The sequence below is a fragment of the Corvus kubaryi genome, unplaced genomic scaffold (genome assembly GCF_017639235.1).
Source record: "Corvus kubaryi isolate FWS band 111438036 unplaced genomic scaffold, C.kubaryi_AGA036_p1.0 split3-73, whole genome shotgun sequence".
In the NCBI taxonomy this organism is placed as follows: domain Eukaryota; kingdom Metazoa; phylum Chordata; class Aves; order Passeriformes; family Corvidae; genus Corvus; species Corvus kubaryi.
This window is the reverse complement of record NW_024582091.1, coordinates 14,800,988-14,813,926: the sequence shown is the minus strand read 5'-3', so window position 1 is coordinate 14,813,926 and position 12,939 is coordinate 14,800,988. Positions and strand designations below refer to the sequence as shown.

Sequence of the window (12,939 nt, the reverse complement as noted above, 5' to 3'; positions counted from 1 at the left end):
ATATGGTTTTTCAATGGGACGTGTGGATTGAGGAGTCAAAAGTTGAGGCTTGGTGTAGCAGCCACATATAGGCAACTAGTGCCCCTTGAGATACAGAGGTGCCTGGCTGTCATCTGGTGCTGTGAAAGCCTGCTATGCAGTGGATTCATAGTTGATACTATTGCCATAATGAGCAGTGTTGATTGTTCCAATACCTTCAAGCCTCCCAGGTGTCAGTAAGTGCTTACGTGTGCAAATCTGAATTTGGTCTGTAGTCAATATAGTAACTGGAGCAATTTGGATTAGTGACTGCAAGGTACCTATTCTTGAGTGAGCTTTATCCTATAATTATCATGGATGGATAGGTGCCTATACTGCATATGAATTACTGAATTTAGAATCTTAACTAGACCCAACCCATCATCCTTCATTAAAGCACAGCGTACAAAATATTTTTATCCATTATTTTCTTGGCAACTTCTTTTACTGTCTATTTGTTACTGTCTGCTGTTTGTGTAGTACAATCTTCTCAAAATTAGGGTGAGGGAAGATTATGCAATGCAAAAAGATTTTACTCTGTATATGTATCTAGAAATAGTTTCTTAAAATAGGTTTGCTTGCTTACCTTCAGGTAATTGTTTACATTAGCTTAAAGGATTGTTAAAATAAGAATGCTGTGATGTGGCATTTCTAAAATGCTGGTCTGAATCATGCTTGTGTGCAATCACTGTATCAGCTCACGGCACGGCTGCCAAGCTGCCCACACATTCCCATGATGAATTTGCCAAGAGAAGTCTGATCTCCTTCTGGCCATCTGCATTTGTTTTGAGTCATAAGTCCATGGGTGTGTGTATTAGCTACTGTATTTATCTGGACTTTATTTGTTGGAAACTGGTTTTGACTTTTGTTTCAGTTTCTCCTGTTAACTTGACTTTTTAAGTTTACTTTTGAAAATCCTATGGACTTAGAATTGGGCTATGAGTATGCTTCAGGTCACTTGGTGCTCCTGGAAAAAAAAATTGTGTGTTCAACACACTGCAACAGATCTACCACAACTCTAGAAAAACAGCTTTGAAATATAAATGCCAAATGTCACAGTATAGTTTTTCAACTTAAAGTGCTTGTTAAAAAGCTGTGTTTAAAGAAAAGTGCATAGAAGAAGACCTATGCCTTTTGGCATTTTATAGCTGAAACTAGGACAGTTTCTTCTTTTCTTGTATGTTCAGAGCTGTGCCCATCAACTATTGTATATTTTTTAAAACTTACCCTCAGCATGCCTCGCAGACTCAGAAGTCCTGATGGATGCCTGTGCATGAGGGCTTATCAAAAGGAGCATGAGTGCTGTATCTAAACTGGGTTCTGCTGTTTACACTTCACCAGTACTCCTTCTCTATCTTTCTTCTTTCTTGTCTTAACCAGGGTAGATACCTGTCTGTGCCTGGCTTTTCAAACTCCAGTGAAGGCACTTAGTTAGCAGGATTCATTGCTAATACAGGGATCTCAGCTCTGGGCTGAGACCTGTATCTGTGTTAGGTACTGTAGAAAGGCAAGAAAAAAACAGTTCCTCTGCCAGAGAACCTAATGGACTGTTAATCATTAGTTAGTATACTGATTTTTAAACCTTAATCCAAGATGCATAATCCAATGTGCCTCATGAAATGTCCAATAGACAATCTGAGCATAGGTTTGGGGAAAAATAACTTATTTGAAAGATAGCAGTTCCATCACACAGTGACTTTTCTAGTTGCAGTCTAATAATACTTTAAATAATGTGTGCATTATAAATGGTTACCAATGTTCTTTGCTTCTGAAAGCAAAGGTGTTGTCTGTATGTGTTGCCAGAGTGTTGCAACAGAAAATTTGTATTTTCATATTCAGATTTCATTTCTTACCTCTATGCTATTCATCTTTGAACTGTGATAACTTTCTGCTATTGGGCATATTTCTTCTTACCAATTTTTATTTGTCATCTTTCTCCCTAGCCTTCATAAACACCATTGGAAAGGATTTCTTTTTTCTCCAAAATTTTAATAATCCTGATTTTGTTTTTTTAATTGCAACTGGATTCAGCTATGCAAACCCTTCGTTTGTGTATAGTCTTTACAGCAAATGATTCCTAAGAAGAAACATGAATCTCTAAGTTAATGCAAATTGACATTTTTCAGAAATATTGTTTTCTTCAGGTCCAAAAGAAGCCACCTTAACAGAAAACTGTGTGTAAATTTGCACCATTAAAAAAGAATTAGTCCCTCTCCTTACCTACTGGGGTATTTACTGTGACTGGTGTGGCCTAAAGCACTGGTTGCAGAAGAGATGTTTGCCCAAATAGCTGCATTAGCTGCCTCTGCTTGTAATATTTTTTTGGCAGTCATGACAAGTATGGGTAGAGAAAACAGCAGTAACATCTTTAGCCATATGTACTTCTCCAACACCAATTTCTTGCCATGAACCACATTTGTTTTCAGCAGAATGAGTTCATTATGGAGTGTGTGCTCAGATTAGTTATTCTAAGTATTTCCTGGTGTATTGTGCCTTGAAATGAGCGTTGGATATGGAGTATTAGAAGTATTTATCTGGTTTCTCTGAAGCCATGTTTGGATAATAAAAATGAAAAATGGAGAGGAAATGCTTGTAAAACTTTCTTTTTGCCTGTTCGTAAGGTGACTTTTTTAAAAAACACAAATTATATAAAATAGCTCAAAGGGATTTGCAGATCATTAAACTCTTAAATGTAGCTTAAAATGCTTGAAAACCCATATGTTCTATATTTTTATAGAGATTTTATAAAAATTTCTTTGAACATGTAAAATTTTGCAAAGTTGTGTTTTTGGTTGGTGGGGGGTTTTTTTGGTATTTTTTTGGTTTGGTTTTTTTAATACTCAGATTCTGAAAGGGGTTTATCACATTAGGTGCCTGAAACTGTTGTCATGTAGCTCGTACATAGCAAGCAGGACTATACATACATTTTTTTGCTTCCTCAGCCAAAGTAGTCCTTAAAAGACATTAATTTTGACTTGGATTCCTCCCTAACAGTACTCGTGTAGTATGAGAAGCCAAAATTGCTGAAGGCCAAAGCTTGACCAGTGAAAGAATTGCCTGCAAACAGTCATGTGTACCAAAGATCATGTTTTCCTAAGGACTGCATCTAATTCTGCAGTTGAATTTCTCCTGGAGACAGTCTTGTGCATGAAGTGGTGTGAGCAGCGTGGGATGATGTATGACTGGGACATACTGGGGAAAAAACTCTTCTCTAGTAATCAGAGAATGTTGTTGGTCTTTCAGCCAAGAGCATTCGTCTTGTTTGCGTGTCCTTTATTTGTTTGTTTTTAAGAATGGAATTTTTAAGATTGGAATTGTGGTGTTCTGTAAGTCCATTTGTTCAAAAAATTGATTCAGATCTTGAACAGACAAGTATGGCAGGCAGCTGTGGGTTTTGCTCGGATCTTTGTCTGACAGAGTGCTCCCTGGCCTCTGCTCAGGGATACCAACTGGTGCGGTGGGATCCTGCAAGGAGTGGCGAGGTGCGAGCTCTCCTCTTTCCAGCCATGGCAGCAAATGTTGAGCATATCTGAGTCACTCAGAGTTGTGTGCTTTTTTCACTATATCGTTGAAATTTGTTCACTGCACTTTTATGATTTAGATACAGAGAATGAGTTTTTTAACAGAGAGTTTCTTACTTTTTGATGGACTCTGAGACAGTGATGAACCTACTTGTCTGTCCCCAAAATACTCTAGAGACTGTAATTTTCCCCTAGCAATATCTTAGACCAGCAATCCAGAGACTTCTTTTTCACAGAATAGAAAATACTTTTAAATAAACATCCTTGCTGCACCTTTTTACCTTCCTCCTCATTTCTTCCTTCCCCCTTCAAGGATCCAGTAGGGTCAAATATATATGCAAGTACTTGAGCTTGAGTAGTGCTGTTGGTGGTTGTCTGCTGAATCCCTGAAGTCTTACAAGCCTTGATTTTCTCCTTCCAGAGGCTGATGAAAGAGTCACTGAGGTAGAGAACCTTGGATGTGGACATGGTTTCCTCTTCTAAGCCAGCCTCCTTCTACATGCTGTTAGGCTGATACTTCTGTGGTACACCTGCAGTGAGGCCAGCAAGAGGAAATGACCTATTCTTCTAAATGAGTTGAAGTTTTTAAAAATGAAAGTTTTGATCTACTAGAACAAAAAATGTCTAGGTCTTGGGAGAAATTGGAGAAGGATCCCTGCAATGAATACTGGCTACCCATTAGTGAAGCTGAATCTCATTAGTGCATGAACAGGATGCACATACTGCTTTAGTACACTCTCTTTTTCTAGAGAAGTTTATATAAACCTAGCAATTATATGAGCTTCAGATATTTTATCTGAAGGAAAACTATGTCAGTGCAATCTAATTTGTATTAAGAGAGAACTTGTCTCTGTTGACTGTGAACAGAGGCTGAGACACCTCTTGAAGTATTTTGAATGTGCTCTCTGTCTTTTCAAGCACTGCTTGAAAATTCAGTTGAAAGCCAGTGCAAAAAGCTGTCTGATACAAGATGATGCTGTTCTGTTTATTTTGTTTTTTGGTTTTTCAATACTGCAACTGAAAAAGGGTATTGATGTATATGTCACTAGAACAATATTGTAGATAAGGGGCAAGGGGCCTTGGGGGGTCAGAGATGATGAGCAGAGGACAGGTAGTTGAGAGCAGAGTTGACTGATAGACGTTAAATAGTGAAAGAATACTGAATGATGTGCAGTAATAGAACTCACTGCTACAATTACAAAACTTCACAACATTACAAATGGAGAGACAAATTCAGAATTAAATGTATTTGCAATGAGTTAAATTTCTTGAAAACTCAGAGAGCTTTCTGTGTACAACTGAGAAGCTGAAAGGTGTGTCTGCTTAAGGAGCAATAAAAAAAATAACCCAAGATTTTGACCAAAAGGTCTGTGAGAAAGGAAGGTAATGAGGTGCCTGGAGGACAACTTGGTTTTGTCAAAAGCAAACCAGAGCATATACAGAAACATATGAAACACAACTCTTGAAGAATTGCACACTCTTAACTGGGAGGGTTGACAATAACTATATTTTTCATCTCTATGATGTATATGATGCATAAAGCAGTGAATAAACCAAAACTAATTAGGCAGAGGTTAATATTTATGGTTGTGGTCTCTTGCCCTTATGCTGCTTTTAGATTGTCATACTATTGTTCTTTAAAAGTTTATTTGTAATACAAGCTGCAGAATAAAAATATCCACATTGTTTATAATAGCTGGGATGCTAGATGATGGAAGTCTGTCCCATCCAGGTGCGTGCAAAATACGCCTCTCAGGAAGGGAAAGGAGTGTGTAAACCAAGCTGGACCTAGAGCCCTCTCTGCTGGATGACTGGGAAACAACACTTCAAACAGGAAAAAATAAGAATTTTGATGTAGAAAAGAAAATCTGAGGCTAGTGCAAGAAATCTAGACATAAACCATAAATCCTACATAGCTGAATTCTTCCCTATTATAAGCAGATGGAATAGCATACACTTATTTCATAAAATGGCCTTGTCTTATTAAATTATCAGGTGATATATTTTAATGGTAATTCTTTTCTTCTGAGCAAATATGGAATCTGAGGGGGGAAGAAAAGAATTAACATTTCACCTTAGAACTTTGAAAAATCCATTATATCTGTGCCAAAGAGGAATATTCAAGTAAAGGATTTTCTAACCATATATAGCCTAGGGGGTGTAGGTGGGTGCTGTGTTTTTGCAGTGATGAACCAAAGAAATTAACACTTACTATAGAAACTGTAGTAATACATTGAAAATATGCTATTCCAAGATGAAGTACTTTTTAAAAAAGGCATTTGGCAAGATGTAACACATGTGTTTGTTTTAAAATAAAATACATTTTCCAGTAAGAGGGGAAACCCTATTATAGTAATTAAAGTCCATATTTTATTCCTAATGTAAAGCCAAACACAGACATTCAGAAATTTTTGTCATTCCATTTGACTAATGGAAACAGGGGAAAGGAGAATTGCAGAGAATAACTGGATTGCCACTTTACTGCCAGCATTAGAAGATCCACTAAAACTTCAGCTCCCTGAAGTCCAGTCACTTGGAACTGATTCTGAAGTGTGTGTGAGCAGACATAGGTTTTTTAAGCCCAAAATAGTCTAGTGGAGATGAGAGGGATCAACATTGAATAAACTTGTGAGAAGTGTTGACTCTTCCTTCTTCCATGGTTTTTCAAGATTGGATAGCAGCTGAAGACATTCATGACGTATCTGGTCACAGAAAGCTCATTAGGGAAAAAAGATGCAGGCTTTGTGTACGCATTTGGAAACCTCTGAAATCTCTCATGCATGGAGAACTACAGCAAAACAGTTACTGATCTTTATTAGACTTGGTTTCCATTCATTTCCTCTCTAGGCTAGAAGAAGCACATTCTGGAAATGTTTGGTCTTTTGTAAAGTGTTCATTATAAGGTTGGTTTTCTTTGAGTTGTCATTTCGCTTAAGGTAACAATTTGATTAATGGCATTATAGAGCAGATAGTGTGATGGGGCTGCTTTAGGGCTTTTTTCCTACTTTTTTTCAAGTCACAATGACATAACTTGAAAATTTAGTATAAAAATGGTGTAAGAAATGTAGACTAGTAAGATACAGGCAGATTTTGTAATATATTTTTGTTCTGTAAGAATAAGCCCTATGAGCTGACTATTTCTGAGAAAAAAACCCCAACAAAACAGATACAAAAAAGAAGAGCTTGTCTAGGTAACCAAGCTAACTGGCGTGAATTTTTCCCATTGTATCACTCACCAAGAGTTGTGTGAGAGGCAGTAAGGACATTATGTAAAGGACTGAATTTGTTCTCTTGAAAAGACAAGAGTAGTGAAAATGTAGACTGAAGGAAGCCTTTTGTATTTATGTGTTTGTTTTCCCTGTTTTTTCCTGTCATTTGTTGACTCAGCTAATTCAAATGGTAACATGAACAAAGACATTTTAAAGGTCTCTTTATAGAGGTGGTTCTGAAAGTAGCTCAGTAGTACTTATTTTCCACAGGAGAATTAATGCAAAAACACTATATTGCTATTTTTTCCTCCTTTAATGGATCTCAAGGTGTTTTCTCAAGTGTTTTTTTGGGTAAGAAACAGTGTTTTTTATATAGTTGTATCATAGATGTTGAATATTAGGGAACTGTCTAATCTATGGCTTATATGTGTATTCGCACATACTCATCTTCTTGTAGAGTAATACTTGCTGCCTAACCTCTACTACATGAACTTTAGAATATTTTTAAGCTACATGATAACCATGTTGGAAAGATACAGACAGTTCTAGTGTAAACCTAAGAGAGGCCTCAAAGACGTGCAGATCAGCCAGTATTGACTCTGGAGCAGAAGCAGTGCAGGTGGAATGGTGCTAAAGGAGAGCTGCCACGTGTCTGTGGTGCCAGCGACCAAGGGCTACAGTGTGAAACAAATGCATACATTTCACAGCTCGTGTATAGAAGAAATTCCTCTGACTTTTCTTCTTATCTACTAAAGCTGTCAAAGGTCTGATCCTGTCTGTCAGTCCTGCCTGGCTGTAGTTACCACAGCAGAGTAAAACTTCAGCAGCTAGAGTGCTCGATGCTGGTGTGCTAAACCCACAGTCATGTTTCTGCTCTAAGGGCACAATCTTTCTTACAGAAGCTTACAGGTAATTTCTCGAGGATGTTTTAGAGAGACAGACCTCATTAAAAGCAGAAAATGAGTGGAGTGATTATATGGCTGCTTTCTTCTTCAGCTGTAACTTAACACTTTTTCAGGTGGTACTCTTGTGGTATCAGGAGACCTTAGCTTGTTCTGTGCTGGGATGGAGTTATTGTACTGTACAGGCCTGTTTCCTTACGGCTCAATAAAACCTTTTCCCAAAATAATTGCACAATTCTAAATTCTGTTTCTTTTTAAATAGTTTTTCTGATGCTGACTTTACCTGTGCTATGATCTGCTGCAGAATTTTTCTTAAATTAATTCTCTCTCTTATACATCTATATATGGTTTTTGTTTTTATTTTTGTTTTTTCAGGGCATGGCTTTTACCTTGGAGGAGAGGCAACAATTGAATATTCATGGATTATTGCCGCCTTGCTTTCTTGGTCAAGATGCTCAGGTTTATACAATTCTTAAGAATTTTGAAAGGCTGACATGTGACCTAGACAGGTACAGTATGGCTATGAAACTTTATCCTACTTATCAATTCATGAGTCACTTACTTTTTTTTGTATAGTAGTATAGGTGAAATTTTGGGGTATTTTTTTCCAGCTGTAGTTGTTGATTATTGGGAATTGTTAAACTAAGTACATACTTTTTCTAAAGTGCTTTCTTCAAAAGATCAACTCCTACTTTAAAATTGTAATCTTCCAGAGCTGTTCACATGAAGTTACTTTGGTAACCAAATGATACAAAGGTCATTGGAAGCAAATGAACTACTGTGAAACTAAAAGTCAGTAATGACTTTACATGCATGTAGATACAAATGCATTAAAACATTCTAAATTTATAAAATGCTGTAAAACTAATATGTAATGTAGTACTGCTGTGCTTAGGTTTTTTTAAGGAAAAAATCTGTGGAGGGCTTTAAACTGTTATGAATGCTAAAATTTTTTTCTTAAAAAATTGTATTTTATAGGCCCTAGAACAAAACACTGTTTCTTCATTTCCTTACTCCTGTGCCTTGCTTTTCTCTGTCGTGGGATGTCTTGTTATCAGTAATACATGGCTTTTAGGTACCCATCTGTTGGTGACAAGGCTTTTTTATAATTTAAAGTTGCCATAACCTTTGTTTTTTATGGAGTCAGAATGGGATGAGGACAGCTTTCTTTGCAAGTGAAGCTCTTGGCAATTGTGGAATCTTTTGTGGGCTAACTATTCTCCAGTGCTCTCAGGAAGGCCATTATCAGTTGTCACAGAGTAGTAGCTTCCAAGGCTAGAATGTTTATGAGTCTAAGTCCCTGCATATAGGAAAGTGTAAAATTGCATGAAGCCCCCTGATTCAACCATTGATGTTACCATAGGAAAAAACTTTCTCTATCCTTCTGTTCCCATCTCCTCCTTAACTCTGTCTTGAGGTAGTCTCTTCATTATACAGCTCATTCATGTGTTTCAGGACATTTAAGGCAGTTTCAACTGCTTGTTTCTGCTTGAATTACTGGAATTTCTCTTCACCTATAACTTGAAAACCAGAAGAAAAAAGGTCTTTACCCTACTGTTTCATGTGTTATTTAACTAGGAAAGAAATTTTGTTCCTACTTCAGGTCATAGAAGAAAAGCACTTGTGCTTTTTAAAACATTACAGATAGAACCTCACAGGTCTAGCTATGCAACAGCCAAAAGGAAATTAGCAATATTTCCAAGTCTTGTTTCTTTATTTTTGTTAGCAAAAATTTGTGGATATTGAAGCTGCTTTTTGCCAAAATGAAAAATTTCTTCAGGGAAGGAAAAAATAATTAATCTATCAGTTTTAAATGACAGAGTAATAAAACTTTGAATGATGTGCCTTTTGAACTGCAATAAAACACTGTATTCTGAAGTTTTGATTGCAGTGGGAATAATGAAATAAAAATAACTGTCTCCAAGTATTGTGGGAATACCTTGCAGCTATCTTTATTGCGTTAAAAGAAAGGAGAGAAAAATGTCTGTCTTGGGGGTGGGGGAGGAAAGATTTTTTTTTAAGGTATAATTAATCCATGTATGATAAGCACAGATAATACAAAACTATAAAAAAATATAATATGGTTACAAATAAATGTAAAGAAAAAGTTCTCCAGAAGCCATTTGCTTCAGAGAATATTTTTCCAAAGTTGCTGCTGTTAAGCTTAAGATCTGTAAATACTTAATTAAACAAAAACTTGGCGGCATTCTTTCCAACCTCTGAGTCTTCTTTGGCATTTTCTCTTTTCCAAATACATCATTGGGTAAGGAAGAAATTTGTTTCCTGCTCCTGTAACCAGACATCAGTAAAACAGAAGCGCTAACATTTAATTATTCCATGTGTCTTGAACATTAGACTGTAGCTTGCCATTTTGTACCATAAAGCCAGTTTTTATTATAATGCCTGCTTTAGTATAAAGTATATATAGTATAAGATACAGTATTATATTGTACTGTGCAGCTTTGCAGTAAAAATTTATTATTGTTAATTTGGTTTTAGTGATGCAGTTCAACTTAGAAAACTCGCAAGTCTTCCGTTCACAGAAATAGCTTGAAACTATTACAATTCAGGCTTTTTTCTCACTAATGTGTCCACTAGTCAGAAACTTAAATTAAGATTTTAATAATTAATGTATTAAAAAATATAGCTGTGTTTATTTCTCAGTTTTATTCTGTGATGTGTCTGTGGTATTTTCTCAGCCGTAGTTTTTGGCCCAGGTATTTGAATCTTCTCCTTCCCCTTACAATGAACAAACAGTGAACAAACAGTGTGGCCCCATTTATAATGCTGGATAAGCTGTGGTGGGATCTCCATCCATGGGAGATATTCAAAACCTGACTGAACATGGTCCTGGGCAAACTGCTGTAGCTGACTCTGCTTTGAGCAGGAGATCAGATGAGGCAATCTCCAGAGGTCCCTTCCAACCTGAGCTGGTGTATGCTTTCATAATGCAAGTCCATAGTATTTAAGAAATAAGCTTTCAGGGATAATCTTGGATCAATGACACTGTACCGTGCCATAAATCAAGTCCCTCCGGATGGGAGAGAATTTGCTGAAAGTCCTTGCAAGGAGTTTCAAAAATAAACTGAGACTTTTCCTTAAGTTTCAATGCTTCTAGATGGTTGTTTATTAAGTCTTATCGGAGGAACAGAGCCACTAGCGTGACCCAGGTACAGCATAGAAGGAAGAAAAGTTGGAGTGAGAGCTAATTATCAAGATTTACACAGCCTTTTAAAGATATTTTAACCAATAGTTACTAAAAACGTACATTATTTTCACTTTCCTACCAATTATTCAGTAACACGGGCAGGACCTGCGGAATTCTCTATCCAATCATTCCAAACTACTTTTACTGCAGAACATGGAGTAGGAGAAGAAGGAGAAGAAGGTTTAGAGAATAACAACAATCCTCCATTTTGATATTTTTTACTCTTATCTATTTACTATAAAGAGAAGCCCAAAACCTCTAAATTTTTCACCCTGTGACAATCTTACACAGTAGTTTATCACCTAATTCACACCACTGTATTTTCTAGTTCTTGTCTGACTGTTGGTAATTTTTTCCGAGGTTTGAAGCTAAAACAGTGTTGTTCAGGGGGGTAAGAACCCTTAAAAACAGGCAGAGAAATATTCTCGGCACTCTGGGTTCCTACAGATCAATGCAAATTTTTGTAAATTAAGTCAGGTTGTCCCTTAAGAATATTAACCTATATAAATCCCCAAGTACCCTCCAAATGGAATTGTTTCTTTAAGAAATCATATTTGTACTGTGTGAACACCTAGCAGATCTAAATTGACTATTCGTGCCATGCTGTGTTTTGATAAAAAAATACTTTCCTCGTGTATTATTCAGGCTTTATATAGCTGTGGTGTTTTCTCCATTTTTTAACAAAATAAAATTGTGTTATATGCATAGGTCTACATTTAAGACCACTGATGGAAAGACTTGGTAATATTTGCATGAAAAAGATACTTCCTTTCCATGTCAACAATGACATCTTGGGCTTTTTTTGCAGATAAAATGCTTGTGTGAATTGAGTGTGCAAAAAGTTGCCTGTGCAAAACGTGATTTGCAGATGTGTTTATAAGTTGCGTCTGACAATTTCATTGGAGTATGTCAATAAAGAGCCTGCTTGGAGAACATGTGCATTACATGTGTGTGAGCTCAATCCTCAAGACAATACGTGAACTCTGGTCTCCTATATTTATACTTGTATCAAGGAATTTTAAAGAAGAGTGACTGTGATCCTGCCACAATTACCCCTTGAATCTCTTCACTGATGAAGAATGTCAGAAGATTTTGGCTATTTTAACTGGAACTGGAAATCTCAAGTGCTCCCTGTAAAGGCAGGTGCTCAAGGACAATCTTGCATAAGAGCATGCAGTTATTGCCTTCTACTGAGTGTAAATGTCCTAATTCCAGAAAAAATCCCGGTGTTTCTTGCAGTATGCACCTGGCATAGTCTTTGCTCCCATAGAAACAGTGCCTGAAAAGAGATAAAGGGAGGCCATTGTTTTCCTTCTAGATCTTGGCAGTGGGTGTATACTTGTGTGTTTTACATCGAAATACAAAAGATTAAGTACCAGCATTTAGATATTGCAGAGGTGCAAGCTGTTTAGTACCTTAGACAGAAGGGTATAGTCTGATGAAACATAAATGCTGTGTATGACAGCATCTTACATTGGCAGGATTGCCCTGGTTTTGCTTGGAAAGAGGGGAGTGTATAAATTCATAAAGCTAAGTTGATAGATAGTACCATGACATGTTTTGGCGCAGCTGAAACGCCTTTGTGAACTCATAGCATGAAATTGTTGGACTCTGAAATTCCAAAAGTTCATACACAGAGTGAGTGTGGAACAGCAGCAAATCAATTGCCTGGTATGCTTGACAAAAGGGACACCAATAAGAGGAAAAAATTCTATTCATCTAAATTTAGAAAAGCTGTGATGGATTGTGCAAGTAATTTATTTTTTTTTTCTCCCCTGCATGTTCTTAATTGTATTTCTTTTTGCTCTATATTAATACTGAAATTGTTGATCCTGGCACGGTCACATCTTCCGCCTGAGCTTTTCTCTCTTCAAAGAGTCACGCTGGTAAAATGTTATACTGGATGTGTTAACTGGATTAGGAGAGGGACCATCAAATCACATTTCCAGAGGATGCCATCTTATTTTGTTTTTTTCTTAAAGTTCCCTGTTTTTAATACATTTTTATATAGATACTGAGGATGCAGAGTAATGGAGCAAAGTGTCTTACACAGGTTAAAAATAATAGCCTTTCCTCTCACC

General features: G+C 36.8%; 1 protein-coding gene across 1 annotated transcript in view; it reads left to right on the top strand.

Annotated features, from left to right (window-relative positions):
• Window positions 1-12,939, top strand: part of ME1 (malic enzyme 1) — a 159,465-nt gene that overhangs the window by 32,955 nt on the left and 113,571 nt on the right. Inside the window, exon 2 of the mRNA XM_042016261.1 lies at window positions 8,026-8,159. Within this exon, the coding sequence (XP_041872195.1) occupies window positions 8,026-8,159 (134 nt within the window). The remainder of the gene's footprint in view (window positions 1-8,025; window positions 8,160-12,939) is intronic.